General features: G+C 42.2%; 1 protein-coding gene across 1 annotated transcript in view; it reads left to right on the plus strand.

Annotated features, from left to right (window-relative positions):
* The window catches only part of suv39h1a (SUV39H1 histone lysine methyltransferase a), a gene marked incomplete at both ends in the record, with an annotated part of 47,300 nt that overhangs the window by 15,618 nt on the left and 4,022 nt on the right, over nt 1–27,660 (plus strand). Inside the window, one exon of the mRNA XM_080533164.1 lies at nt 26,277–26,936. Within this exon, the coding sequence (XP_080389290.1) occupies nt 26,277–26,936 (660 nt within the window). The remainder of the gene's footprint in view (nt 1–26,276; nt 26,937–27,660) is intronic.

Genomic DNA, 27,660 nt, shown 5'->3' on the forward strand with positions numbered 1-27,660 from the left:
CTTTACTGGCCATCCTAAAGAAAACTACTGCAAGACTTCAGCTCATTCAAAACTCTGCAGCTCGACTTCTAACTAGAACTAAGAGGAGAGAGCACATTACTCCGGTCCTAGCTACTCCGCACTGGCTGCCAGTAACATGTAGGGTTGGTTTTAAGGTCCTCCTCCTTATATACAAAGCCATTAATGGGTGAGGGCCAAAGTACATTGCTAATTCCCTTGTCAACTATGTGCCCTCAAGAACACTAAGATCATCTATTGCAGGTTGATTAGAGTTTCCCAACAACAGTCAGAAGAAGATCGGGAGCGCAGCCTTTGCCAACTATGCCCCAAAGCTTTGGAACACATTTCCTTTAGAGATCAGGGAAGCCAGCTCACTAAAGAAACTAAAAACTTGCTTCTTCAATATAGCCTTTAGGGCAATTCCAGCGTTATGGATGTGACATTTGGACCCAGAATGACAAGCTAAATGCCTCAGTAAATTAAAAATTCTTACAAGATTTAAATTTCTAATGCATATTCTCAGAGCACCCAATGGGGAGAATAGAGGAGCAAAACATTTATTTATTTTTTATAAATGAAGTCACAAAAAAATTACAAAAAGGCATGCGTTATGGATGTGACAAGAAATTACAGCCATTTAGTGGAGACTATACTTTCTTTTAAAACTCTGTGAACTTTTAAGTCTAATGCAGAAAATGTGATATCCACATGATGAACTTGGCTGAATATATAAATAGCAATTTCAAACATATTTTATATTTTATTTAGAATTTTACGAGGAAAAACCAGCGTTATGGGTGTGACATTACTCTGTTATGGATGTGACGTGTCTGAAATTCACATAGAATTTCAGGGAATGGCTAAGATGTTCGGTTGCCCCGTCGCTCTGAGGCCCTCTCTAGATGCTTGTTTAGAAAGGTTGCACAATTTCTCTTGACTACAGATGTTGAATGTAAGTCGCTTTGGATAAAAGCATCTGCTAAATGACTAATGAATGTAATGTACTATTATCAGATGTCAGAATCAGTTCATATTTAGCTCTGAATACTCTCACACAGACTTGCACATGATTTTGGATCTTACATTATTACAAATGATGTAGGTCCTAAATTAAATGACAATAAGAAATGTTTCCAAGTTGAAGAAAATAGTTTATTATAATTTAAACACTTATTCCAGGCTACTGTGTTTTTCAACTTTAAGTTAACTTTACTTTCCCCTTATTCTGCTAGTACAGCCTCTTTGAAATGGTACCGGCCCCTATTATCTACATAAGGATCAAGACACCGGATAACTTGTCCTGTTACTACCCACGACTTGTCCTCCTTTGTTGGCAGCAAATAGACCAAGCCCAGTTCATCATTTCTTCTCAGAAACTGGACTTCCAGTCCCTCTGAATCTGAATCTGTTACAAGCCCGACAAACACCCTGCTGGACTTCTTGCCCTTGTGACTAATGAGCACGCAATCACCTGTTTTTATATTTTCTGATGGCTCACATGGGGGGCCTTGGGGCTCATACTCATCACTTGAGTCTGAGGAATCAGGGCTCTGTATCAGTGTATGTACTGATGACTCTGCTGCAGAGGAGTATGCTTTGTATTGCACTTGGCCCCATGATATTGGAGCAACACAGTGCACGTTTAGAGTACCTGGGAGAGGTGCTACCAGCTCCCAGTGCTTCTCAATGCCATGTTCTCCACAGAACTTTGAGATGTCTTCTTTATAGATGAGACACACTTCCAGTTTTGGACAGATACTTTTTGCTGTCTCAGCAAATGACTTTGCGTTTACTTGCACCAGTTGTCTGCTAAGCACGGCGGTGCTGACAGCCCTCTTCACCGTGCCCCCCACTCCATCCACTGCACCTTTGCCATGGCTGGTGGCAAAAAAATGCCATTCAACGTTCACTTCTGGGATAATCTGCTTAAGGGTAGTTGAGAGGAAGAACCAGATATATTTATTTTTGAATTGTGATGCTGCCCCATCGCTGAAAATGTGTAGTTCGTTGATGGCTGGATGTTTCTTCATTTTTTTTTTTTATACTTTATTGCAGGGTTGTACATTACATTTCAAGTTCATTTCATACACTTTACAAGTTTTCTTCACTTGTCTAAGTTCATCCTGCATCCTTTTTTCTTTTTTTTCCCCTTTTTTTTTTTAAAGAGAACAAACAAATAAATAAATAAATAATAAAGAATAGAGAATAGAGAGAAAATACAGAAAAACAAGAGAGAAATTATAGGGATAGAGATAGAAAAGTAAGAGATAAAAGGAGGGGGTGGGAGGTGTGGGATCGGAGAGGGGGGGGGGGGGTTTCTTCCTACTCATTCATTCGGTCCATTTACTCCAGTTCATAGTGAATTGCTCTTCACGGTTTCCCACTTTATAAGTAATTCTTTCCATTTCTTTTATCTCTTCAACAGTTTTTTTCCAATTATTAACAGATGGTGGGTTTAAGTCCAACCATTTACGTGTAATTTGCTTTAAAGCCGCAATACGTAATATGGTGTACAAATATTTATCTCCCTCCCTGTGTATATCTAATGGAATAAGACTGAGTATAATATTGACTGGATGTATAGGATTTTGTAAGGTAAATGTATTTTTTATTTTTACTTGAACTGCCTCCCAAAACCTTTTCAATTTAGGGCATATATAAAAAATGTGTGTGTGATTGGCTTCTCGTTCCGTACATTTCCTCCAGCATTCTGCATTGCCTGTTGGCCTATATTTTGACAACATTTTCGGTGTTAGGAAGATCTTCATATTTATTTTCCAAGCAAATTCTTTCCAGAATTTTGATTGTGTTGTCTTAAATATTCTTTTGGATGCTTCTAATTTAATTTAATTTAATTTAATTTAATTTAAATTTAAATTTAAATTTAATTTAATTAAATGTTTGCCATTTAGCAGACGCTTTTATCCAAAGCGACTTACAATTACGAATTACAGGGACATTCCCCCTGGAGTAACTGAGGGCTAAGTGCCTTACCCAAGGGCACACTAGTAGTGGTGTGGCTTCAGGCGGGATTTGAACTCACAACCTTCTGATCACAAGTCCAACTCACTATCCACTAGACCACCACTACCCCCCACAGAACTTTGAGATGTCTTCTTTATAGATGAGACACACTTCAGTGTTTCCTCCAGGAATTTTTACAATGGTGGCGGGTAGTACTGACCGCGATTTTTCCGCGTGCACGCGCATGAAACGCGCACTCAAAACAATGACGTAATTTCAGCCAAAAAATAAAATGTTTTCCTGTACTTCTCCCGTGTGTCTCTTATTGTCTGTGTCTGCATGTTTTTCCAGCATGTAATTCCGTTGTCAATAAAAACAAAAACACTGATCTGACGTTTTTTTTCACAACGTTATTACTTGTCACTTTAAGCCCAGGAGGGAGTTAGCGATTAGCGATGTTTAGCTTAGCTTAGTTTAACAGAAGTATCTTCACTTTTAACATGACTTCCCGTGGTCGTAGAGGGCTGGTCGACGGCTTAAAATGACCGTGTAGACCTGTAGACCTTATCCAGCTTTAGTCTTGTGTTTCTACCCCGGGCATAGCCGGTGTTATTCACGGACAAACACTCCTGTTAGAGTGGTTCTAGTACACTGGACATAGGTAACACATAGAGAGGCTTCTCCTCTCTCTCTCCATCCTACACTACACTACGCATCCTATACTACACTACACTACGCTAGCTCGCGGTGTTCGGGTGACAGCCAGGGCGCGTTCGTAAATACGCTCTGGAAATCTGATCAGCACTCACGGAATGCCTCTTGTCCAATCAAATGACTTGGTCCCTTTATGACGTTGAACCCAGTGTGCGCTCCGGGGCTCTCAGAGCGAATTTACGAACGCAGCCTCAAGTTCAATACTCGCGACACACACGGACTGGTCCAGTTTCAGCGCTTGTGGGTGTGTCTAGCGCTGTGAAGGTCTGAAAAGCGGCCTAAATCCTTTTTTTTTTTTTGGGTTGAGAAATCTGAATGGTGGCGGAGGAAATTCCATCGTGGCGGTCCGCCACGATGAAATGCATGTAGAGGAAACACTGCACTTCCAGTTTTGGACAGATACTTTTTGCTGTCTCAGCAAATGACTTTGCGTTTACTTGCACCAGTTGTCTGCTAAGCACGGCGGTGCTGACAGCCCTCTTCACCGTGCCCCCCACTCCATCCACTGCTTCTTTCCAATCTTCATCCGTAATTGTTATTGCTAATTCGCTAATTTTTCTTTAGTGTTATCTTCTTGTATCTTGATTTCTTGCATGATTTTGTAAAGTTTTGAGATTTTTGTCTTTTCGCTGTTTCTATTTTTGCTCAGATATTCCATCAGTATATGTGATCTTTGTTCCTGTCTCCTCTGCTGTGTTATAAGGTAGCTTCTAATTTGTAAGTACTTAAAGAAATGGCTATTACTTATATTACATTTATTAACTAAGGTTTCAAATGAGTCTATCATGTCATTTGTAACCATCTGTGAGTACACCTGTAGTCCCTTCCTAGCCCATTCTTCTAATATTTTGTCTGTTTTATTAGGTAAAATGTCTGGATCACTGGCTATCTCTCTCAAATAAATACATTTGTCATCACATTTATACATTTTACGAATAGTTTTCCAATTTATGAGGGTATTTTCTATGCATCTGTTATTTCCACTATATTTTTGAATATCCTTTAGACTCAGAAAAGGTAGTGTTCCTATTGATATTGATATTACTTGTTTTTCTATGTCTTTCCATTTGGTTTGAACCGAGTTATTCATCCATTTCATTATTGTATCTATTTGAGTTGCATGGAAATAGGACTTTAGATCAGGGAAATTAAACCCTCCTTTTTCTCTGGTTTGAGTTAGTATACTAAGTTTTTTCCGTTTACTTTTGTAGTTCCAAATGAAATTTGAGAGCATTGTATTCCATTTTTTGAAGCTACCATATGGAATGGGAACTGGTAATGTTTGAAATAAAAACAGAAACTGTGGGAGGATCATCATTTTGACGCTTTCTACTCTACTCATTAAGGATTCAGGTGTTATCTTCCATCTATTAAGATCTTCTCGTATTTTATTTTCAAGGGCTTGATAGTTGTCGGTGTATAATGTTGTTATATCTCCGGTGAGGTAGATTCCTAAATATTTGATTTTCTTTGCATCCCATTTCAACTTATATTTTTCCTTAATTTCCGAATCTATCTGTTCTCCAATTGTTAATACTTCACACTTACTTTCATTTAGTTTATAACCAGAGTGTTTACTATATTCTGTAATTGCTTCCATTAGGCTTGGTAAGGATTGGGTTGGTGATGTTAAATAAACGACCACGTCATCTGCATATAATGCCAGTTTATGCTGTTCCTCTTTTATCGTTATGCCTTTGATGGTATTATTTTTCCTTATACTTTCTGCTAGTCCTTCCATGCATATACCGTATTTTCCGCACTATAAGGCGCACTTAAAAGCCTTTTTTTTTTTTTTTAAACGACAGTGCGCCTTATAACCCGGAGCGCCTTATATATGGATCAATTTGTTAATTGGTTGATCCATACTGGTTGTACACGGCGCTCAAGGCGCTCTGTCAAAATGTTTCAGTACGACTGGTAAACTACAAAGCCGCACCGCTTGCAGCATTACGGTAATCAGTAAACACCGGTACTGATGTGCTTACTCACAGTCCCACACCACTTGTGTGTGTATAAAGACCCCAAGTAAAGAAGACTAAACAGAGTTTCCGAGGGAACAAAGCGAGATGGCCACAGTTAGACACAGTTAGAGGACAAACTCCAACAGTGGGTTGTTGAACAGAGAGCTGCAAGTAGAAGCGTCTCTACAGTCACTATTCGAATGAAGGCAACAGCGCGAGCACGGGACATGAACATCGATGAATTTCGAGGCGGTCCTTCTTGGTGCTTTCAACTTGAAGTTTTAAAGTACCCACTCGATATAATAAACAACAGTTTAACGATCACTAAACACTTATAATGTGTGTATTGGATTCATTATTCTCGTTTGCCGGAGGCTACCGGTAAGGGAGGGTTGACTTGTAAAAATACTTTCGTTTTAGCTCGTGTTCAAAAGCAAGAACTGTGTGTTCATCTTGTTATGTGTAGTTATGTGTTTTTAGCATGTCGACGTTCTCCCAGTATGTTGTCATGTTATTAAAATACAGTTTAGACCTTTGTAGCGATGTGTTTTGTTAGCAGCGTTCGTAGCTGTGGTGCGTTCAGAGTCACAAAACAGAAAAATTACGTTGCACATTTCACCAGGAGCTGTCACATATTGGTTGTTGGTTATAATTGTATAGCCTATTGGTTGTTTTCTGGTGTTGTTTTATTGTTTTGCTCTGTTTGTAGTCTACTTGATGTATTTTTATCAGCTGTTAAATCACCACAGCGGTTAATCCACTAATAGAGATAATACCAGATTGAAAATGCTTGTAGCTAACTACTCTATCTCGTGGTCGCAGCTATTGCGAATTGCTATTCACGCGAGTCAGCTGTGAATCACCGCAGGTCCTTAACGCTTGTTGCAAAAATGGATGACGAACGGCTGATACTTGAGGTGGAAAAATATATATTTTTGACAGTGGAGCAGGTAGAACGTTGACGGTGACAACGCTCAGGTGGAGCATGGACAACGGGAAGTTGACACAACACCGATGGAGAGGTGACGCAACGCAGTAGGTGGAGCTTGGGCGTAACGCAACCCCAGTCAAACGTTTGACTGCAGTATTTTCTATTCTATGCGCTTTATAATCCGGTGCGCCTTATAATCCGGTGCGCCCTGTATATGAAAACAGTTCTAAAATAGGCCATTCATTGAAGGTGCGCCTTATAATCCGGTGCACCTTATAGTGCGGAAAATACGGTAGCAAATATAACTGCTGAGAGTGGGTCTCCTTGTCTTGTCCCTTTATAGATTGGAAATCTTCTGGATATTGTGCCATTTACTTTTACTCTTGACACTGGATTCCTTGAAGCCATTTATTAAAATTCTCATGAAATCCAAAGCTTCTTACAATTTCAAACATGAATGGCCATAGCACTCTGTCAAATGCTTTTTCTGCATCCAGTGTCAAGAGTAGAAGGTTTGCACCATTTGCACGCCTTTTTGTCATGGTGTAGGTCATCACTTATCACAACATAGGACTGTGCTTCTTCTTTGACCCAGGCTACAGCCGTGAAGATGGTAATCTGGCTCTGATTCCAATAAGCAGCCTGGATTTCATCTTGGTAGCCTGCTGTGAAGTTTTCTGCAAAGTCTACCTGAAGGACAGCACACCTCATCCCTCCCCCTCTTCTTCTCCTGAAAGAAGGCACTCTGTTGTTGTTTGATAAATGCATGTCGAATGAACTTGGGGGCAGTTTCAAGCAGTTTGTCAAGGACATCTCTGAGCAGTCCAGTCTTCTGGCTCTTCACCTGCACTCCTCCTGCAGGCTCCCAGGAATACCAACTAGTGGCAATCTCTTTCTCCTCCTCTGGGATGTTAGATGTAAGCTGCAGGAACTTGCGTGCATCGCAGCACTCATCACAGTTGTTCAACATGCACTCTGCATTGTTGCGACTGCAGACCACTGCATCAATGTAGTTCTCCACACTTCTAAATGCCTGCCTGGGAACATGTTTGTGGGCACAGTCAAGGAGGAGCTTGGTGTTCTCGTGGTATTTGCGGAGGCAAACATTTCGTGGAGTGTCTGCTCTTGGGAGCACGCATGGTGGGCGCAGCTCTGAAAACGTTGATTTCCCCACTATGGACTCAGGGTACTCTTCCTTGAATAAACGATAGGCCTCCATTAAGGACATGGTCATGTGGCGCTTTTGGACTTTACTTTTCAGTCCTCCTTCCCTGATGGTAACAGCATCCTTTTTACCTGGTGCCTGCCTGGAGATGTCGTCTCTGCTATAGAATTCTTTTATTGATACCTTTGTAGGAGTGACGGCAATAACAGGACGATGTAGTTGTTTTGCCGGTAGAAAAATTCATGTGCACTTTATTCTCACTCGCTGCATGTGTACTGACAACAACAACATTCATTCCTCTCTGTCCCACTTATATCCCGTCATATCACCCGCTAAGCAGCCTGGGTGATTGAGTAAACACAAACATATAACAGTGCTTTGTACAAGGCTGGAACGCCGTGAATTATGAATACTCTGCTCGCTAACGAGCGGTCACTACACCATCATCTCATCTGATAGGCCTGATTTTCTCCTTTTCTTATCGTGAATAAAATTAATTTTGATTGCCAGTCTCTTCACCACATCACTCTTTTTTCTGGGACTTGAAGGTAGAGCCTTAAATACACGTTTCAGTGCTTTCCCTAAAGACTGCCTGGATTTAAAGGCGGATGATGGCTGTGATAGACTGGGTGGTGGAGTTGACTCTTTAAGACAGAGACGCCTGTGTCTCTGCCGTTCCCTTGCATGTTCCCGTACCTTCTGTGCCTCCTGCTTTGTTTGTGTCATTTTTTTCTCTCAGCCCTCTTCCTCTCTCTCTCTCTCTCTCTCTTTGAATACCTGGTCATTCTTTTTTCTCTCACGAAAGGCCTTCTGCCTCTCAGCAGGTGTTTTAGCCATTTCCTGAAATTGAAATCAAAACATACATTTACATTGACTGAGCTCAATTAACAGTGTAGATCACACACTGTAATTAAATGTTATTTAAGAGGATAGTCCACTTTTCAATTTATTTTGATTTAGAAACAGGTATTCCACTAGACAGTGAACAAAAGCAAGCTTTAAATTCAAAAGTTGGCTGGTTAGCTAGCGATCCTAACAGTTGTTATTCATTAATTAATTAATTCATTCATTCTTTCCTTCATAGGCCTACATTAATTTTAATCCCCACTCTTCTGTATGATCAAACATTAACTTACATTACCTACTTAAACAAGATAATATTTACAATGATTTGCTATACATTACGTAACTTACCTTATGGATCTTACATTGATGCTGAGGAGTCCCCTGTCAAAGTTTGCCGCTTCACCGTCTCTCTCGCGCGCATAGGCTACTGATACCAGTTTGCCGCTTCACCGTCTCTCTGTCGCGCATAGGCTACTGACACACGTTCGCGCATACAGAAACACTATAGGCTACTTACCTGGCAGGAACTATCGCCTAGATCAGGGGTCGGCAACCTTAAATGTTGAAAGAGCCATATTGGACCAAAAAACTAAAAAACAAATCTGTCTGGAGCCGCAAAAAATGTAAAGCCTTATATAAGCCTTATAATGAAGGCCAGTGGCGCCGGCAGGATTCGATTTCATGGTACGCACAGAAACGTAACAAAACTAAATAGCGCAGACTAGCCTACAATATACATAGGTTGGATGATTGTATCACCTATTCATAGTTTGCAGTCACGTGACTGGCACAGATGTTTATGTAATGTTGGTGATTGGCTGAAGGCAACGTGAAAGAGTTTATTAAGCAGAAATTAAGCAGTTTATTACAGAAAAATACATAAGCCTTAGCACATATGCATACAACCGAATGCAAACATATTGTGCTTTACAAAAGTGAAACACTAGGATAGCGTAAAGCGGGTCTGGGTTGTTTTTTTTTAACAGGTGGGTTGATACTTTTATCTGGCTATACTAGCCTGAGAATTTTTTTTGATAAGTTTGTAATTTCATCCGGAGGAAGTGAGCAAACCAAGAGATCGTCAGCCAAAAAATAGACACATCTACAGACTGTAGACTACAGTACCAAATGAAAACTAGCCTCCCTCGTCCTCTTTTCACTATTTTAAGTTAAACCCTCTCAGACCCACAGGAACGCCGGCGCTCCCAAATATCATACCTTCTTTAGAAGTTCATAATTCGGAAACGGTTTGAGCTAAAGACAAGCCGCTTTTTGCATTTAAAAATAGGCAAATAGCGCTCACCGGGAAGCTCCCGTTCATCGATGTGCGTCGCCGATGTCTGTATATAAATCTAGCCTCAAAGTTGTAGACAATGTGGATAGTTTCTTGCTTTGCCTGCCACAGTACTTCGTCAATCCCTGTGGATATAGGTCTACTCTTGAAAAAAACCTGTCACATCCAGTCTCATGTTGGGTCCAGTCAAAATGTGTAATACTAGTCATGTGCCAACATATCCGAATCCTATTGGCCCTCGTACAACATTTCAGCGTAAGCAGGGAGTTGTAGTTCAAGGAGAGAGACCGCGGCAACGTAAAAAATAAATAATCATTGTTAATCTCCATTTGTGGTCAAAGCCACAGGGAGCCACTGAAGATGGGCAAAAGAGCCGCATGCGCCTCCGGAGCCGCGGGTTGCCGACCCCTGGCCTAGATAAACAATGGATGCATATGGAAACACATCAGGATGGACACGTAATGCAAATGTTAGATTTCATACCATTGTCTTGCATTTTCTGCACTTTGACGATGATCCGACTAACGTGAAGCAGCGGTACTTTTTTCTTCTGTGAGAACGCGATCGTATCCTACTTTCTGCTAGTCATCTTATTGACCGTATGTAAGCCTACACTTCGGTAAGCAGGAGTTACACAAACATTAACACACAACGCAACATGTGGAATATGCTACAATGTAACGGTCATTATGTGCTTAACGCATATCCATTTGGTGTAGGCCTATTCCCAATTCTCTAGTTTGATTGTCACATCTCTAGTCTGAGGTGAACAGGCGTGGTTCTCTAGCCTGAGGTGAACAGGTCTGGTTCTCTAGTCTGAGGTGAACGGGTCTGGTTCTCTAGTCTGAGGTGAACAGGTCTGGTTCTCTAGTCTGAGGAGAACGTGTCTTGTTCTCTAGTCTGAGGTGAACGTGTCTGGTTCTCTAGTCTGAGGTGAACACGTCTGGTTCTCTAGTCTGAGGTGAACACGTCTGGTTCTCTAGTCTGAGGTGAACACGTCTGGTTCTCTAGTCTGAGGTGAACGTGTCTGGTTCTCTAGTCTGAGGTGAACGTGTCTGGTTCTCTAGTCTGAGGTGAACGGGTCTGGTTCTCTAGTCTGAGGTGAACGGGTCTGGTTCTCTAGTCTGAGGTGAACGGGTCTGGTTCTCTAGTCTGAGGTGAACGGGTCTGGTTCTCTAGTCTGAGGTGAACGGTTCTGGTTCTCTAGTCTGAGGTGAACGTGTCTGGTTCTCTAGTCTGAGGTGAACGTGTCTGGTTCTCTAGTCTGAGGTGAACAGGTCTGGTTCTCTAGTCTGAGGTGAACGGGTCTGGTTCTCTAGTCTGAGGTGAACGGGTCTGGTTCTCTAGTCTGAGGTGAACGGGTCTGGTTCTCTAGTCTGAGGTGAACGGGTCTGGTTCTCTAGTCTGAGGTGAACGGGTCTGGTTCTCTAGTCTGAGGTGAACGGGTCTGGTTCTCTAGTCTGAGGTGAATGTGACTGGTTCTCTAGTCTGAGGTGAACAGGCGTGGTTCTCTAGTCAGTTAGGCTACAGGTCCAGTTGACAGACGACAGTACAAATGCAGTTGGTTAAAATACTGTGATCTGACGCTGCCGGATCGTTAAGGCAGAGGTTGTACATTGTTTCCCTTTTTAAATTTAATTTTATTGTATTTTATCTTTACCTCTTCTTTTTACTGTTTTCCCCTGCTTTTATATTCATTCTATGCTTGTATATGTTTTTATATATGTTTTTATATTCACTTTATGTTCTTATTCCTGTTGTAAAGCACTTTGAGCTGCATTTCTTGTATGAAAGGTGCTATATAAATAAAGCTTTACTTACTTACTAAGATTTTTTTCACTTGAGAATTTACATGCGATTCAAAAATGTTGACAAGGGTAGGGAGTTTGGAGATAGGGCGGTAGTTGTCTCAGGCTGAAGGGTCCCCACCCTTCAGTAGGGGGAGAACATAGGCTGCTTTCCAGATTTTGGGGATGGAGTTAGTCTGGAGGCTCTGATTAAAAATATGAGTAACAGGTTTAGCAATACAATCTGCTGCAAGCCTTAAAAGATAAGGATCCAGGTTGTTGGGTCCAGGTGACATTTTTGGATCAATAGCTTTCAAAGCTTTGCAGATCTCCACACTAGAGAGAGGTCTACAAACACAAGGGTCCCTGGTTGTGTTTGGACAGGGTAGAGGCATCACAGAACTGGAGTTAGAGCTCTGACACCCTGCTGCAGTTATATTAAAAACAGACCCAGCTGAAATAGAATGATAATTTAAGTGCCTGACAATATTAACTCTGCTCTTCATTTCAGTTGAGTCAACTAAAATGCATTCAGGGAAGCCTGAAGTGGGGACAAATTGGGACATGACACTGATTTGATCTGTTTCCAGAATGTTGTGGGGTTGTTGAGGTTTTCAGTAATAGAGTTTAAATAATAATCTGATTTGAATAGTAGTCTGGATTGTGCATTATTTCTCAGAGCTCTAAAGGCGTCAGGGGAGTTAGTGGATCTAGCCTGGGCCCAGGAGACGTTCTGTTCCCTGATCAGGTTAGATAGTTCCTCAGGGAATCAATGATTGTCCTTCCCAGAGATCCTGTTTTTTTTTTTTTTTTTGTACAATCATTTGTACAATCATGTCATGTTTTGTCTACAATTCTTTCCATTCTTATAGCTGTACACATATGGTCCATGGATGTGGTTCAAAGCATGACACACAAAGCAAAAAAGAGCGATCAACAAAAACATTGAGATGTCAATGACGGAATAAAATTAAAGATTTTGAAAAGAAAGAAAGAAAAAGGGTCAGGTGGGGGTTGTGTATGTGTATGTGTGTGTGTGTGTGTGTGTGTGTGTGTGTGTGTGTATGTGTGTGTGTGAATGCAATGCAGGCATACCGTATTTTCCGGACTATAAGTCGCACCCGAGTATAAGTCGCAGCAGTCAAAAAATGGGGCATGAAGAGGAAAAAAACACATATAAGTCGCACTGGACTATAAGTCGCATTTATTTAGAAATATATTTCACAAAATCCAAGACCAAGAACAGACATTTAATCTGGAAAGGCAAGTTTATTCAACTACACAATAGCACACAGAACAACAGGCTGAACAGAAGTCCGGTATGTTAACGTAACACATTAACAGTTATTCAGCAACACAATAGCATAAAGAACATACCTGGGAGGCTGAATAGGCTACATTAACATAACAAGCCAGCGAGTCCAACAAGCAAGTTACCAGTAAGCAAGTTCACCAAGCTACCGTTTGCTTAGCTTCAACAAGCTAATGTTTCCTCCGCAGACTTTTCCGGACGAAAGTGTGTCCCTGTCGGCTCGGTACAGCTGGAAACCCTCCAGTTGTACTGCTGCGTCTGGGACGTCCTCAGAGAGCCAGGTCTCCGTGATGGCATACGCTGCTGAAGAGTTGTAGTCCTTGCTTTTCGCTACCAGGCACCGGAGTTCGTCCATTTTATTACATAAAGAGTTCACGTTGGCCAGAAATATTCCTGGGAGTGGAGTGCGGGAGCCGCGTCTTCTCAGTCTAGCGAGAGCCCCAGCTCTCTTCCCCCGCTGGCGTCTCACCCACCTCACAGCCTGGGTGAAGATTGCGGTTCCTCTGATCAGGATATCCAGCACGTCCGTAGATCGGGTGAAAAAAATAGGAAAAGTGTCCAAGGGGGTGGAATCCCTGAGACATAAGAGTTCTTCTCTTGTATAAGAGATGCCACAGAACACGAATCCAGACATACAGACACACCAAACAACACTCCACAACACCACAGCTGCCATGGGCGTCGCCATCTTGGACTGCACAAGCAGTCTGAACCAGGAAAGCCTGGTCTCCATATACTGTAGTTGTCACAAGCCCAGAGCGGCCCAGAGCGCCCTCTGTAGGCTGTAGACGGTAATGTTTACACCTTGGTTCATGTCAGTCAGTATGAAATTATATATATATTGATATATAAGTCGCACCTGACTATAAGTCGCAGGACCAGCCAAACTATGAAAAAAAGCGCGACTTATAGTCCGGAAAATACGGTATATCTATGTGTAGTGATATGAAGTGAGTCTAGAATACAGAAATATACGAGTCGAGATGTGTGGAGGGGTTCACTGTATTAATATGGACATAACCGGGCTCCATCTTTTAATAAATAGATGTTTCTGGAGTCTCAGAGTGTATGTTATTTGTTCCATCTGGTAGATTTCCCATACTTTCTCTGTCCACATATTGTATGTAGGGGGGTCTGGTTTTAACCACTTAATTGTAATGCATTTAATTGCTGCCGTTAGTAATATTTGTAAGAGATATATTCTTGCCCTTCCATCAATGCCTTCAGGTATAACTCCCAGTAGTGCCATCTTTGGATCTTTGGTAAATTTTTGGTGGAATACTGCTTCAAGGGCCTCAAACACCTCTTCCCAAAATGTTCTTAATTTGGGGCATGACCAGAATATGTGGGTGTGGTTGCCAATTTGCGTACTGCAATTTCTCCAACATTTATTTGAGTGTGTTGGGCCCATTTTAGCCATTATTTCTGGGGTTCTAAAGAATCTCATAACCACTTTCCATTTGAATTCCCTCCATGTATTTGAATTGGTCACTAAATGTGCTTCAGTGCATATTTCCTCCTATATGTCCTGTGATATGTCAGTATTCATTTCAGTTTCCCATCTCTCTTTCCTCTGTAGTGTATTATTCAAATCCATGGATAGAAACCTTTGGTAAAGGTCACCTATAATTTTCTTATTCTCATTTCCTTTTTGCAGCTTTATCAAGAACTCTTCGATTTCAGTGGGCTCCAAGACTTTATTCCATTCTCTATGTTTCGTTAGGAAGCTTCTTAATTGTAGATATCTGAAAAAGTCTGTGTTAGGGAGCCTAAATTCCTCTCTTAACTGTTCAAATGATTTAAGGCTACCGTCTTTATGGAGTTGGTGCAAGTTAGTAAGTCCATGATCCGACCAATTTCTAAACCCTATATCTGTATTGGAGGGTTCGAAATTTTTCATAAGACCAATATTGGATAATGCTGAGATTGCTTTAGGTAAGCCAAATGAGAGTTTTATTTTCCTCCAAATCTTTAGTGTGACTCTGGTCCATTCACCTAGTTGAGTTTCCTTTAGAGGGACATCTATGAAAGGCAAGGTCTGTAAGGGCATCGAACATAAACTTTTTTCAATGTTGAGCCATCGTGTATATGAAGAGTCTTGGATCCATGCTGTTAGAGGCTTTAGCTGGGCCGCCCAGAAGTAGTATCTTAGGTTTGGGAATTTCAGCCCACCATATGGTTTAGATAGTTGTAGTGTTTTAAGTCTGATTCTTGGGCGCCTTCCTTGCCATATGAATTTGGAGATGAGTCTATCCCACTTATCAAATGTGGATTTGGGGATATCGATGGGTAGCATCTGGAACAGGTATAGAAGCCTAGGCAGCACATTCATGCGTACACTCTCAATACGGCCCAATAGAGACAGGGGAAGTGTTGACCAGCGGTCTAGATCTTTACTGATATTTTGGATTATGCTTTTGTAATTTGCATCACTTAGGTTTTCTAACAATGAGGGGATTTGAATGCCAAGATATTTAATACCATCCCTGGGCCATTTAAACTCACTCTGGATTTTGATAGTTTGTGGAATTCTACCTCCTATGTCCATAGCCATTGTTTTATCAACAGAGAAGTACCCATAGTTGGAAATAAGATATTTTAGGCGTGGGATTGTTGTTGCAGGTTCAGTTAGATAAAGAAGCACGTCATCTGCATACAATGATAATTTATGTTGTTCCTCATTTATTGTCAGTCCCTTTATGTTGTCGTCGTCTCTAATGAGCTGTGCCAGTGGTTCAATACTGATATCAAACAGCAGGGGCGACAAAGAGCACCCCTGCCTGCAACCCCGTTCTAGAGTAAATCGGTCTGACAGAAATCCATTCACTTTTACAGCAGCTTGTGGATTTGAATATAGTGTTTGAATCCATTTTATAAAATTGGGGCCAAATTTGAGTCGTTTTAGCGTTTGAAATAGGTATTGCCAAGATACTCGATCGAATGCCTTCTGGGCATCGAGGGATAATATCATTGCTTCTTCCTCCTTAACTTTAGGGTGAGTCATAATATTTAGTAATCTTCTTATGTTGTCCCCGTAGTATCTTCCCTTTATAAACCCGGTCTGATCGGGGTGGATAAGTTGTGTGATAATTTTATTGACGCGTCTTGCTAGGATGGCTGTTAATATACGTAGGTCGGTGCATAAAAGTGAGATGGGTCTGTATGATTGGCATTGGGTGGGGTCCTTGCCCTCTTTATGTATTACAACTATTATTGCGTCCCTCCATGAGGGGGCCGTGGTTCCAGATTGCAATGTATGGTGGTATGCTTTTAGCAATAAGGGACATACTGTCTCTTTAAATGTTTTATAGAATTCATTACTAAACCCATCCGGTCCAGGACTTTTATTGTTTTTTAGTGTAGAGATCACTTCTTGTATTTCCCATTCTTCAATTGGTTCATCTAGTTCTTTTGCCATAGGTTCAGATAGCTCTTTTAGTTTGATGTCTTTCAGAAATGCTGTCAATTCATTATCATCTGTGCAGGTGTCCGTATTTTTGTAAAGAGATTTATAAAATTCTGCAAAAGACCTTGAGATTTCATCAGGTTTTCAGGAGTCGAGTTATGAGTTTTTAATTTCTGTACTATATTCGATGATTGTTGTTTTTTTAGTCTTAGTGCTAATAATCTACTTGCTCTGTTTCCATTTTCATAATATTTTTGGTTGGTAAACCTTAAATTGCCCTTAATCTTTTCAGTGATTAGGCTATTTAGATCCCTGCGTGCTTGTTTGAGAGCATTAAGTAGATTGGAGGTTGGTGTTCTTTTATGCTGTTGTTCAAGCAGCCTTATTTTATCCTCTAATTCTCCTTGTTTTGCTTCTCTATTCTTTTTTTTCGCGCTCGCGTATGAGATAATGCGACCTCTAATGTATGCCTTAGCACAGTCCCATAGGATGACAGGTGATATTTCAGGTGAGTCGTTAGTTTCTAGGTAATACTTTAGTTCAGTTGTTACAAATGTGATAAATTCCTCATCATTTAGAAGTGATGTATTTAATCTCCATTGTTTGGTTTTTGGCCTGTGACCTATGTTCCATGATAATGCAAGAGGTGCATGATCAGATAGAGTAATTGGTAAGATCTTTATGTCTTCTATCCTGTGTAGTTCTGCTTTGGGTGTAAAGAAATAATCAATTCTCGAATAAGATGAATGTCTGTGCGAGTAGAAAGTAAAATCTCTACCTTTAGGGAATCTGCTTCTCCAAACGTCCACTAGGCCTGATTCTATCGACAAGTGTTTAAGCATTCTACTCATTCTAGAAGTGGGAGTTTTGGAGGTAGGTTGTCTATCCATTAGCTGGGACATAACACAGTTGAAGTCTCCTCCCAACAGTAGGATACCGGAGCTGTGTTGTATTGCTGTGTTAATGACTGTGCTAATGAAGCCGGGCTCATCCTCATTTGGAGCATATATGTTCATGAGGGATACATGTATCCCATCTATAGATCCATTCACTAAAATGAATCTTCCCTCAATGTCCTTGTGGACCGTTGTTGGTGTAAAGTTACCCTGCCTATGTATCAATATAGCCACTCCTCTCTTTCTACCTGACTGATGTGATGAGTAGAACACGCTGTCTGCCCAGGATTTCTTTAGTTTCTCATGTTCCATATCCGACAGGTGGGTCTCCTGTAGGAATGTTATCTGACAGTTGGCTCTTTTTAGCTGATTAAGGATTTTCTTTCGTTTTATAGGATTGTGAAGGCCTTTAACGTTATAGCTTATAACCTTAAGTGATCCCATGGTTCAGAGTAAGAATTAGGGAGGGTCTTAATTTTACCTGTAGGTATGATGTTGGCAAGGATAGGCACATGAATAGGAGAAGATTGTGAACTGCATGTAGTACAGTGTCTATGTGTGTGATTGTGTGAGTGTGGGTGTGTGGATATATGAGGGGTGGGTATGGGTAGGAGGTGTGGGGGAGTTGGGGAGTACATATAAGGGAAAAAAACAAAATAATGCAAGAGAAAACAAAATACATAAACATACACGTTGCTCTTATTCTTCCGGTATGATCCCTGTGGAACAGTGGGATCTGAACATAGAAATAAAAAAGAAAAATCCGGACACTCAACCGACATGAGTGTCTGGACAGACTTTTGGGACATGGTCCCAGGCTGCGAGTCTGAACAGGCAGCTGTGCGAACAACCTTTAAGAGGGTTCGCCTTTGCTTGGTTATAGTACCAAACAGAATAGCTAGGAGTAGTTTGTTAACATTTCAGGCTCCCGTCGAACCTTGAGGTAAAACAAAAGGAGGGTGAAAACCCCCTAACCTTAATTTCGACATTGTCGAATACATTTTACATTGTATATGTATATATAAAGAAATAAGAGTAATAATAATGATGTCTAGAGGCAGAAATAAATAAAAGGATCGGAGAGAAGCATTAACACAGTGGAAATTAAGAAACAAATAAAAACAGTCTCCTGGTCAGGTAATTTTCACTTCCCTGCCCCTTATGAATAAACAGATAGATTATTTCCCCCTTGGGGTAAGTTTTAAATTGAACTAACATATGTCCAGTCTCCTTCAACACTTGCATATAAACTGCTGTGAAGAACTACAATAACAACAAAGGGGTGGCATTGACGATGGTAATATATTTAAACGGATATCGTCCCGTCAAAGTTGGTCTTGTAATGACACTGAGACCCACTGGTCCGTGGCTGGGGGAGACCTACCCTGAACCTGTTGCCGGCATGACGTTCTTCTTAACGTAGTGTCGGGTTCTGGTTCTGGGCTTAAATGCTATATTCTGTTCAGCTTGGTTGTAAATCAAGCCATGCTTACCCATCGCTAAGTTCAAACAGACCGTAGTAGACTTTAAACAACAAAGAGACACGGAGTTCATCATGATCGTTATTTTCTTGCAAGGAGAATGAATGCGAAGTCTCCCCTTAGAGACTCCGAATTCAGACTCCCTTATCTTGCAAGGAGCAGGTCATTTTATTCTTAACAGAAAGGCACACATGTCATTATTCTCATACAGAATGCAAAGGAGGAGGCAGTGGTGATCCTATCAGTGTCCTAGAAAAGGGGGGTGTTGTTCAGAACGAATCATTAACAAATGTGGCCGTGAGCGACTCAAAACCTGTTTTCGAAAAGTGTCATGGAAATCTGATAAGCAGGGGAGAGACAGAGTACAAGGTTCACACAATCATTAACAGAGCCCAGAGACAGGCTGTACAGAGTTTTACACAGTGATACAGAGAATTATATAAAGTATCCTGTTTTAACCTTATTCAACATTATGAAAACCTTATTCAGCCCTATCATTCCCTGCTGTTTTTCATAATTTATCACGATACAAACATTCTCTCTCTATTCAGGTAATTTAACTTTCTTTCATTTTTTCTAGTTTAACTGTCATTCAACATCGCCGTACAGATCACACATGAATCTCAACTTGGATTAGAGTTTCTCAAATTGGGTTAGGTACTTAGGTTCCAAATATTCCTGAAATCAGTTTGTTAGTCATAGCTTTGAAGCAGGGGAAGACACAACAAACAATCATGTGATGTCAAGCATCACACATGTTCCTCCTGCCACTGCAGTCGATGGGTCAAGAGTCATTCAGTTCTGGAGTGTCATCAGTCTGATCTGATCGATTTCGCGGTTCTCCCCTTATTCTAAGAGGTAGTGGATCTGAAGAATTCTTCACGGGGTTTGAGACGTAATATTCACTAAATGAATAACCCCTTTGTAGCCCGGGCTTCCACCACTATCCGTCGTTCGAGGGGAACAATGTCACTCTCTTTCAATGGCTCCTGTGTATCTCGTTCTGCGATCTTGACAGCAGTTGAGATGCTCAGCAGCACCCCAAATGGCTCAACCCACCGCGGACTGCGCCAGTGTCCTCCTTCCATCTCGTCGATGAGGATCTGGTCATCAGGTTGTATTCTCGATCCTGTAGGAAACAGAAGGGACTGGCAGATCATTTGTTCTGGCTATTTCCTATTTCCTAAATAGCCATCCACCAGTGTGTTTTCTGTTTCTGCCAAATCTGCTGTCTTTACATATAACGATGAATTGAGTATCAAGGACCCCAATTGAAATATGTACTTTCATGTCACTTGCTTCTGCAAATCTTCTAATAAAGTTTTCAATCAATCAATCAATACTTCCCTATTGTCGTCTACTATGGGTAGTCTAAACCCCTTCTCCCATTTACTATTTCAAATTCATTAATTTCATTTATTTCATTCATTCATTCATTCATTCATTCAATCAAACCCATAGGTCTCAATTTTATTGTCATGTGTGTTTCCATTAGAGAAACACACTCTTCAATGTCCAGGTGTTTGGACACTGTGTTTGATCAATTCGTTCACGAAATGTGCGCCATTATCACTATATTTTTTTTTTTTAAATTGTGTGTAATTATATACGTGAAAATGTGCATTAATCCCTGTCAATCACCTTCCCTGCTTTTTGATACATGTCATTAAAAAGACCATGTATCAAATTAGCTGCTGTTTGTAGAGGCTTTGTGGTAATACAATTTTCCCATCTATTCTATAAACTTTGTCATTCGTCCAAATTCGTATTACTCCCCTGGTCTCTGTTCTGTGGATCAGGAGGGGGTCACACTAAAAATAAAATAGCAGTTTGTCCTCTGTCTCCCTCCCTCCCTCTCTCTCTCTCTCTCTCTCTCTCTCTCTCTCTCTCTCTCTCTCTCTCTCTTTCTCTCTTTCTCTCTTTCTCTCTCTCTTTCTCTCTGTCTGTCTGTGTCTGTCTGTCTCTCCCTCTCTCTCTCTCTGTCTGTCTGTCTGTCTCTCTCTCTGTCTGTCTCTCTGTCTGTCTCTCTCTCTCTCTGTGTCTGTCTGTCTGTCTGTCTCCTGTCTGTCTGTCTATTCCTCTCTTTCTGTCTGTCTGTCTCCTGTCTGTCTGTCTATTCCTCTCTTTCTGTCTGTCTGTCTCCTGTCTGTCTGTCTATTCCTCTCTTTCTGTCTGTCTGTCTCCTGTCTGTCTGTCTATTCCTCGTCTTTCTGTCTGTCTGTCTCCTGTCTGTCTGTCTATTCCTCGTCTCCTCTCCTCGTCTCCTAGTCTCCTCTACTCCTCTACTAGTCTCCTAGTCTCCTCTCCTCGTCTCCTCTTCTCGTCTCCTAGTCTCCTAGTCTCCTCTACTCCTCTACTAGTCTCCTAGTCTCCTCTCCTCGTCTCCTCTTCTCCTCTACTCCTCTACTAGTCTCCTAGTCTCCTCTCCTCGTCTCCTCTCCTAGTCTCCTAGTCTCCTCTCCTCGTCTCCTCTACTCGTCTCCTAGTCTCCTCTCCTCGTCTCCTCTACTCGTCTCCTAGTCTCCTCTCCTCGTCTCCTCTACTCGTTTCCTAGTCTCCTCGTCTCCTCTCCTAGTCTCCTAGTCTCCTCTCCTCGTCTCCTAGTCTCCTCGTCTCCTCTCCTGCTCTCGCTCTCTCTCTCTGTCACTTTCTACTGCTTTCTCTCCTTCTCTCTCTCTCCTCACCCTCGTCCTTAAACAACTTTAACATTTCTCTCTCTCTTGCCCTCTTGCCCTGTCTTTTCTTTTATAGCTGAAACCACTTCCCTGTAGTTTAAACACAACCATACACACGTCTGTGATTAGTTGGGTCCTCTCATTTCTCTCTCTGTTCCTCACTCTCACACTCTCTCACACACTCTCTCTTATCTCTTACACACACACATACACTCGCTCTCTCTGTCACACACACACTCCCTCTCTCTGTCTTAAACACACACACTCTCTCTTATCTCTTACACACACACCACAGCCCCCACCTGCGGTTTTCTCCTCTGCTCTCTCTGTCTATCACTGATCATACAGTAACCCTAATCTTGCACTAATTCTAACACATACACTTTCTAATTCTACACTTTTCTAATTCTCACTTTCAGTCATAGTTTCAGTTCCATTCTTAGTCTGCTGTTTACCTAACACGAAAGGATATACATTTATCTTTCAAAGTGGATTCCTTTCGTATGTCAAACTCCACAGTCTAATTTCCATTAGTCTACTGTTTACATAGCATAAAAAGATATACATCTGTCTTTTAAAGTGGATTCTTTTTGCATGTCAAACAATTCCTATTTTGTACAATTTAGGATAGATAGACTATTCATTTCGATTGCAATCTTTCTTTTTCTATTATAATTCACTTTCATTCATAGTTTCTATTATATTTACCGGTCTTTGTTGCTTATGTCTTGGTCTGGATCTCGTCAGCCGTCCTTTTGGAGGAGAAAGGTTCGACATCTAGCCGGCCTGGACCGAATTCAACGTTCCAGGACTTTGTCCGGGTCCTGGATCCGGGCTGTCGACAGACTGTCGGCGTTGTCGAGTCTTCCTCCCCCATCAGACGACCTTGAGATCCGGCTTCAGAAGGACCACGTGTCGGGTTCTGGTTCTGGGCTTAAATGCTATATTCTGTTCAGCTTGGTTGTAAATCAAGCCATGCTAACCCATCGCTAAGTTCAAACAGACCGTAGTAGACTTTAAACAACAAAGAGACACGGAGTTCATCATGATCGTTATTTTCTTGCAAGGAGAATGAATGCGAAGTCTCCCCTTAGAGACTCCGAATTCAGACTCCCTTATCTTGCAAGGAGCAGGTCATTTTATTCTTAACAGAAAGGCACACATGTCATTATTCTCATACAGAATGCAAAGGAGGAGGCAGTGGTGATCCTATCAGTGTCCTAGAAAAGGGGGGTGTTGTTCAGAACGAATCATTAACAAATGTGGCCGTGAGCGACTCAAAACCTGTTTTCGAAAGGTGTCATGGAAATCTGATAAGCAGGGGAGAGACAGAGTACAAGGTTCACACAATCATTAACAGAGCCCAGAGACAGGCTGTACAGAGTTTTACACAGTGATACAGAGAATTATATAAAGTATCCTGTTTTAACCTTATTCAACATTATGAAAACCTTATTCAGCCCTATCACGTAGTCCATCGCTTTGTCTGCATCTGTGAATTCCTTTTCTTCTCCGTTGTGTGTGATGCGGAGTCGGGCTGGAAACAGTATACCATACCGAATGCCCTGACGGTTGCGCAGCAGCTTCCTGACCTCCGTGAACGCAGCCCTGGCCCTGGCGACGTTGACAGCATAATCCGGAAAGATGGCGATGGTCTGCCCGTTGACCCGGAGAGGAGCTCGAGTGCGCGCGCAGCTCAGCACCTCAACGCAGTCCTGGTAGTAATGGAGTTTAGCAATGATGGCGCGTGGTTTCCCCTCCGGTCTCCTCGGAGCCAGAGTTCTGTGTGAACGGTCCACAAGCACATCTCTATCCAGTTGTAGCGCTTCCTTCAGTAGTTTCGAGACCGATGCAGTAGAGCATGATCCATTCGTCTCGGCCACCCCTAGTATTCTGATGTTGCATCTCCTCATTCTTCCCTCCATGTCGTCGCATCTCTCTCTGAGCCCGGTTACCTCTGCTTTCAAGCCCGTCACCGTAGTCCGCAGGGCCACCACCTCGTCCGACCACGTTGACAGGCCGCCCTCCACCTCCGTGATTGTAGCCTTTATTTGGTCAATCTCAGACTGAACCGCTGCAGTATTGTTAATGATTTCCGATTTTACTGCTTGAAGTTCACTTTTAATATAGTTGAAATCTTCGGCTAGTGCATTTTTAATCTCTGTCTTTATCACCTCGGCAATGTCGGATTTCAGCGAGAGGAGGATCTCTGTTTTCAACGCTACAGCGTCCATCACTGGGCTGTCTGTCCGGGGCGGGACCGTCTGAGCCGGGGTAGCTGTGGGACTCGACGTCGCGGTGGCTTTTGGCCTAGTAGTGGACGGATTGTACTTATATTTGCGCAGATTTGCAGCCATTGACCCCTAAATACACAGACTTTTGATTTTAGGAATATGTTAGAGACAAGTTTCCCAGTATTTTGTAATGTAGAAAGCTTATTAAATTAAATAAAACAGAAGTCCGACGGGAGCTCAAGCAAAACACGTTCTACTCCATTGCCAGCCCACGTGATCCCGATCCTGGTTTTTTTAATAGGGGCATGCTTATTGCAAGTTGATATGAAAGAATTATAAAAATGTTTGCATGCACACTCAGTATCAGGGATTAAGCTGACTCTGCCAATGTCAGATCATGCAGAAATGCTTGTTCATCAAATGGTTAAAATGTCTTTTAAAAACCTAACAAGGTATGAACTTTGAATTTAGAGTCTCTTACACAGGCAATAAGCACCGTGATCGCTGACATCGTTACAGAATATAGCAGTCGAGGTATACTTGTGGAGCGAGTTTGTGATAATGAGATCGAGCAGTGTGGATTTGCTTAGATGTTTTGGGTTGGGTCTAGTGGGAGCGTTAATAAATTATGTGAGTCACACAGTTTCTTAAAGCAATCGGAAGTAGAGGAAAACCAATCCCACTTTAGATAGCCCATAAGAAATGGCCACTATAACTAAAGAAGAAAACCGCCAGCCTATATACAGGTAGGTCCATATATATTTGGACACAGACAGAATTTGTGTTATTTTAACTGTTTACCAAAACATCTTCAAGTTACAGTTATATAATGAATATGGGCTTAAAGTGCAGACTCTCAGCTTTAGGGTAAGGGTATTCTCATCCAATTTGAAGGAAGGGTTTAGGAATTACAGCTCTTTAATATGTAGCTCCCTCTTTTTCAAGGGACCAAAAGTAATTGGACAATTGACTCAAAAGCTGTTTCATGGGCCAGTGTGGGCTATTCCTTCATTATTTATTTATCAATTAAGCAGGTAAAAGGTTTGAGTTGATTCCAAGTGTGGCATTTGCATTTGGAAGCTGTTGCTGTATACGCACAACATGCAGTCAACTGAGCTCTCAATGCAAGTGAAAAAGGCCATCCTTAGGCTGCAAAAACAAAAACAAAATCCATCAGAGAGATAGCGGGAACATTAATAGTGGCCAAATTAACTGTTTGGTACATTCTGAGAAAAAAAGAACGCGCTGGTGAGCTCGGCACCACAAAAAGGTCTGGACGTCCATGGAAGACAAGAGTGGTGGATGATCACAGGATCCTTTACATGGTAAAGAAAAACCCCTTCACAACATCCACCAAGTGAAGAACAGTCTCCAGGAGATAGGCATATCATTATCCAAGTGTACCATAAAAGAAAGACTTCACACAAGAAAATACAGAGGGTTCACCACAAGGTGCAAGCCATTCATAAGCCTCAAGAATAGAAAGGCCAGATTAGACTTTGACAAAAAACATCTAAAAAGCCAGCCCTGTTCTGGAACATCCGACGCATACCACATCATCTGTAAAAAGACGTGGAGGCAGTGTGATGACATGGGCATGGATGGCTTCCAATGGCACTGGGTCACTAGTTTTTATTGATGATGTGACAGAAGACAAGCAGACAGATGAATTCTGAAGTGTTTAGGGATATTCCGTCTGCTCAGATTCAGACAAATTCTGCAAAGTTGATTGGATGGTGCTTCAAATACAGATGGACAATGACCCAAAACATACTGCGTAAGCAACCCAGGCAAATAAGTGGAATATTCTGCAATGGCCAGAGTCAATCACCTGATCTCAACCCGATCAAGCATGCATTTCACTTGCTGAAGACAACTAAAGGCACAAAGACCCACAAACAAACAACAACTGAAGACTGCTGCAGTAAAGGCCTGGCAAAGCATTACAAAGGAGGAAACCCAGCATTTGGTGATGTCCATGGGTTCCAGACTTCAGGCAGTCATTGCCTGCAAAGGATTCTCGACAAAGTATTAAAAATGAACATTTTATTTATGATGTTAATTTGTCCAATTACTTCTGAGCTCCTGAAAATAGGGGACTGTGTATAAAAATGGTTGCAATTCCTAAATGTTTCATACAATATCTTTGTTCAACCTCTTGAATTAAAGCTGAAAGTCTGCACTTCAATTACATTTCAATTGTTTCATTTCAAATCCATTGTGGTGGCATACAGAGCCAAAATTATGGAAATTGTGTCACTGTCCAAATACTTCCGGACCTAACTGTATGAACATATTATATTAGCTATTTGTAATATTCTCAGGGTAAAAAATGACCAGACTTTAAACCGGAAGAAAGTGCATGCACTACATTTGGACTAAAATGCTTCGGAGCCCTATTGTTGAGTATACTGTATAGTCTCTATATTTATAGTTTAATAACAGTATTTGCAACACAACATGAGTAATGCATACTGCAGCAAAGTATAAGCAATGCCAACTGCACATTATTATTGTGGAAGAGGTGACTATTTCTTCCAGTGGGTTAGTTAACTGTCCAATTGTAATAGTCTTGCTAGCACTAACACATATTACATGTCCCCTTAGGAGCAGCAGTTCTACCTGGTCAAATGGAAGGGCTACCCCGAGTCCGCCAACACCTGGGAACCCAGGAAGAACCTCAAGTGCACGCAACTGATGAAGCAGTTCGGCCAGGACATGGAGAGCGAGCTGAGGCGCCTGAAGAGGCGGCACAACCCCAAGCGGCTGGACAAGGACGTGGCCTGGGCGCTGGTGCAGAAGGCCAAGCTTCGCCTAAGGCTGCGGCGCTGGGAGGCGGACCTGAACAAGACGCGCAACCACCCGGGCCGGCTGCTGGTCCTGAACGAGGTGGACCTGGAGGGCCCGCCGCACGACTTCACCTACATCAACAACTACAAGGTGGGCGAGGGCATCGTGCTGGATGAGATGGCGGTGGGCTGCGAGTGCAAGGACTGCTTCTCCTCGCCGCTGGCGGGCTGCTGCCCTGGGGCGTCCCTCCACCGCCTGGCCTACAACGACCGGGGCCAGGTGCGCCTGCGGCCCGGGCAGCCCATCTATGAGTGCAACTCGCGCTGCTGCTGCGGCCCCAGCTGCCCCAACCGGGTGGTGCAGAAAGGGATCCAGTTCGACCTGTGCATCTTCAAGACGGAGAACGGCCGGGGCTGGGGCGTGCGCACGCTGAAGCACATCCGGAAGAACACCTTCGTCATGGAGTACGTCGGGGAGGTAAAGCCAGCGTAGCCCCTTTTATCTGTACGCCTCGTACATGTACCGTACCAACACACGAGATACCAGGTAGCTGATTTTCACGGATAAACGATTTGCGTGGAATGCCGTACATCAATGTTTTTAGGTCAATGTTTCCCCAAAGTGTGGCTACAGTGTTTCCTCCAGGAATTTTCACATTAGTGGCAGTGAGGCCAATCCTCGCGCAAGATTTCTTTCCGTGCACGCGCATGAAACGCGTGCGCGCGCAAAACAACGACGTAATTTCACCAAAAACTAGAGGGAGCGTGGCTAAAAAATACAGGGCTTAAAGTTCTCCGGCACAGTGCCGGATTTCCGGCGCGGGGAAATTTTGAGCAAAACATAAATAAATCACATTTGTTTACATCGTAATTTAAAGAGTCATCTTCAGCAAAGAGACAGTTCCGCCTACCAATGGTATCACATTGCTCAAGCCAACCAACGACTTCTAGCCAATCGGAGGCAGAGTAGTGGGGCGGGCCTTAAGAAGTTTGAATGACTGTAATGTTAGCTTGTAGAGACGTTCGCTTTTAGCAGCCCGCTATCTCGCTAACTTTAGGAAGAGTCTATTAAAATGGAAGCCAAGTTTCTTAAACCTGGCGAAGACACAGCTATACTAGAACGGGGAGTAAGGAATAAATGGCGCTGGGCATGGATAGAGGAGAGTAGCAGGGTTTTTTCCCTGCATAGAGAACTATGAGGC

This window comes from Nansenia antarctica (assembly GCF_963989245.1).
Source record: "Nansenia antarctica genome assembly, chromosome: 6".
NCBI lineage: Eukaryota > Metazoa > Chordata > Actinopteri > Argentiniformes > Microstomatidae > Nansenia > Nansenia antarctica.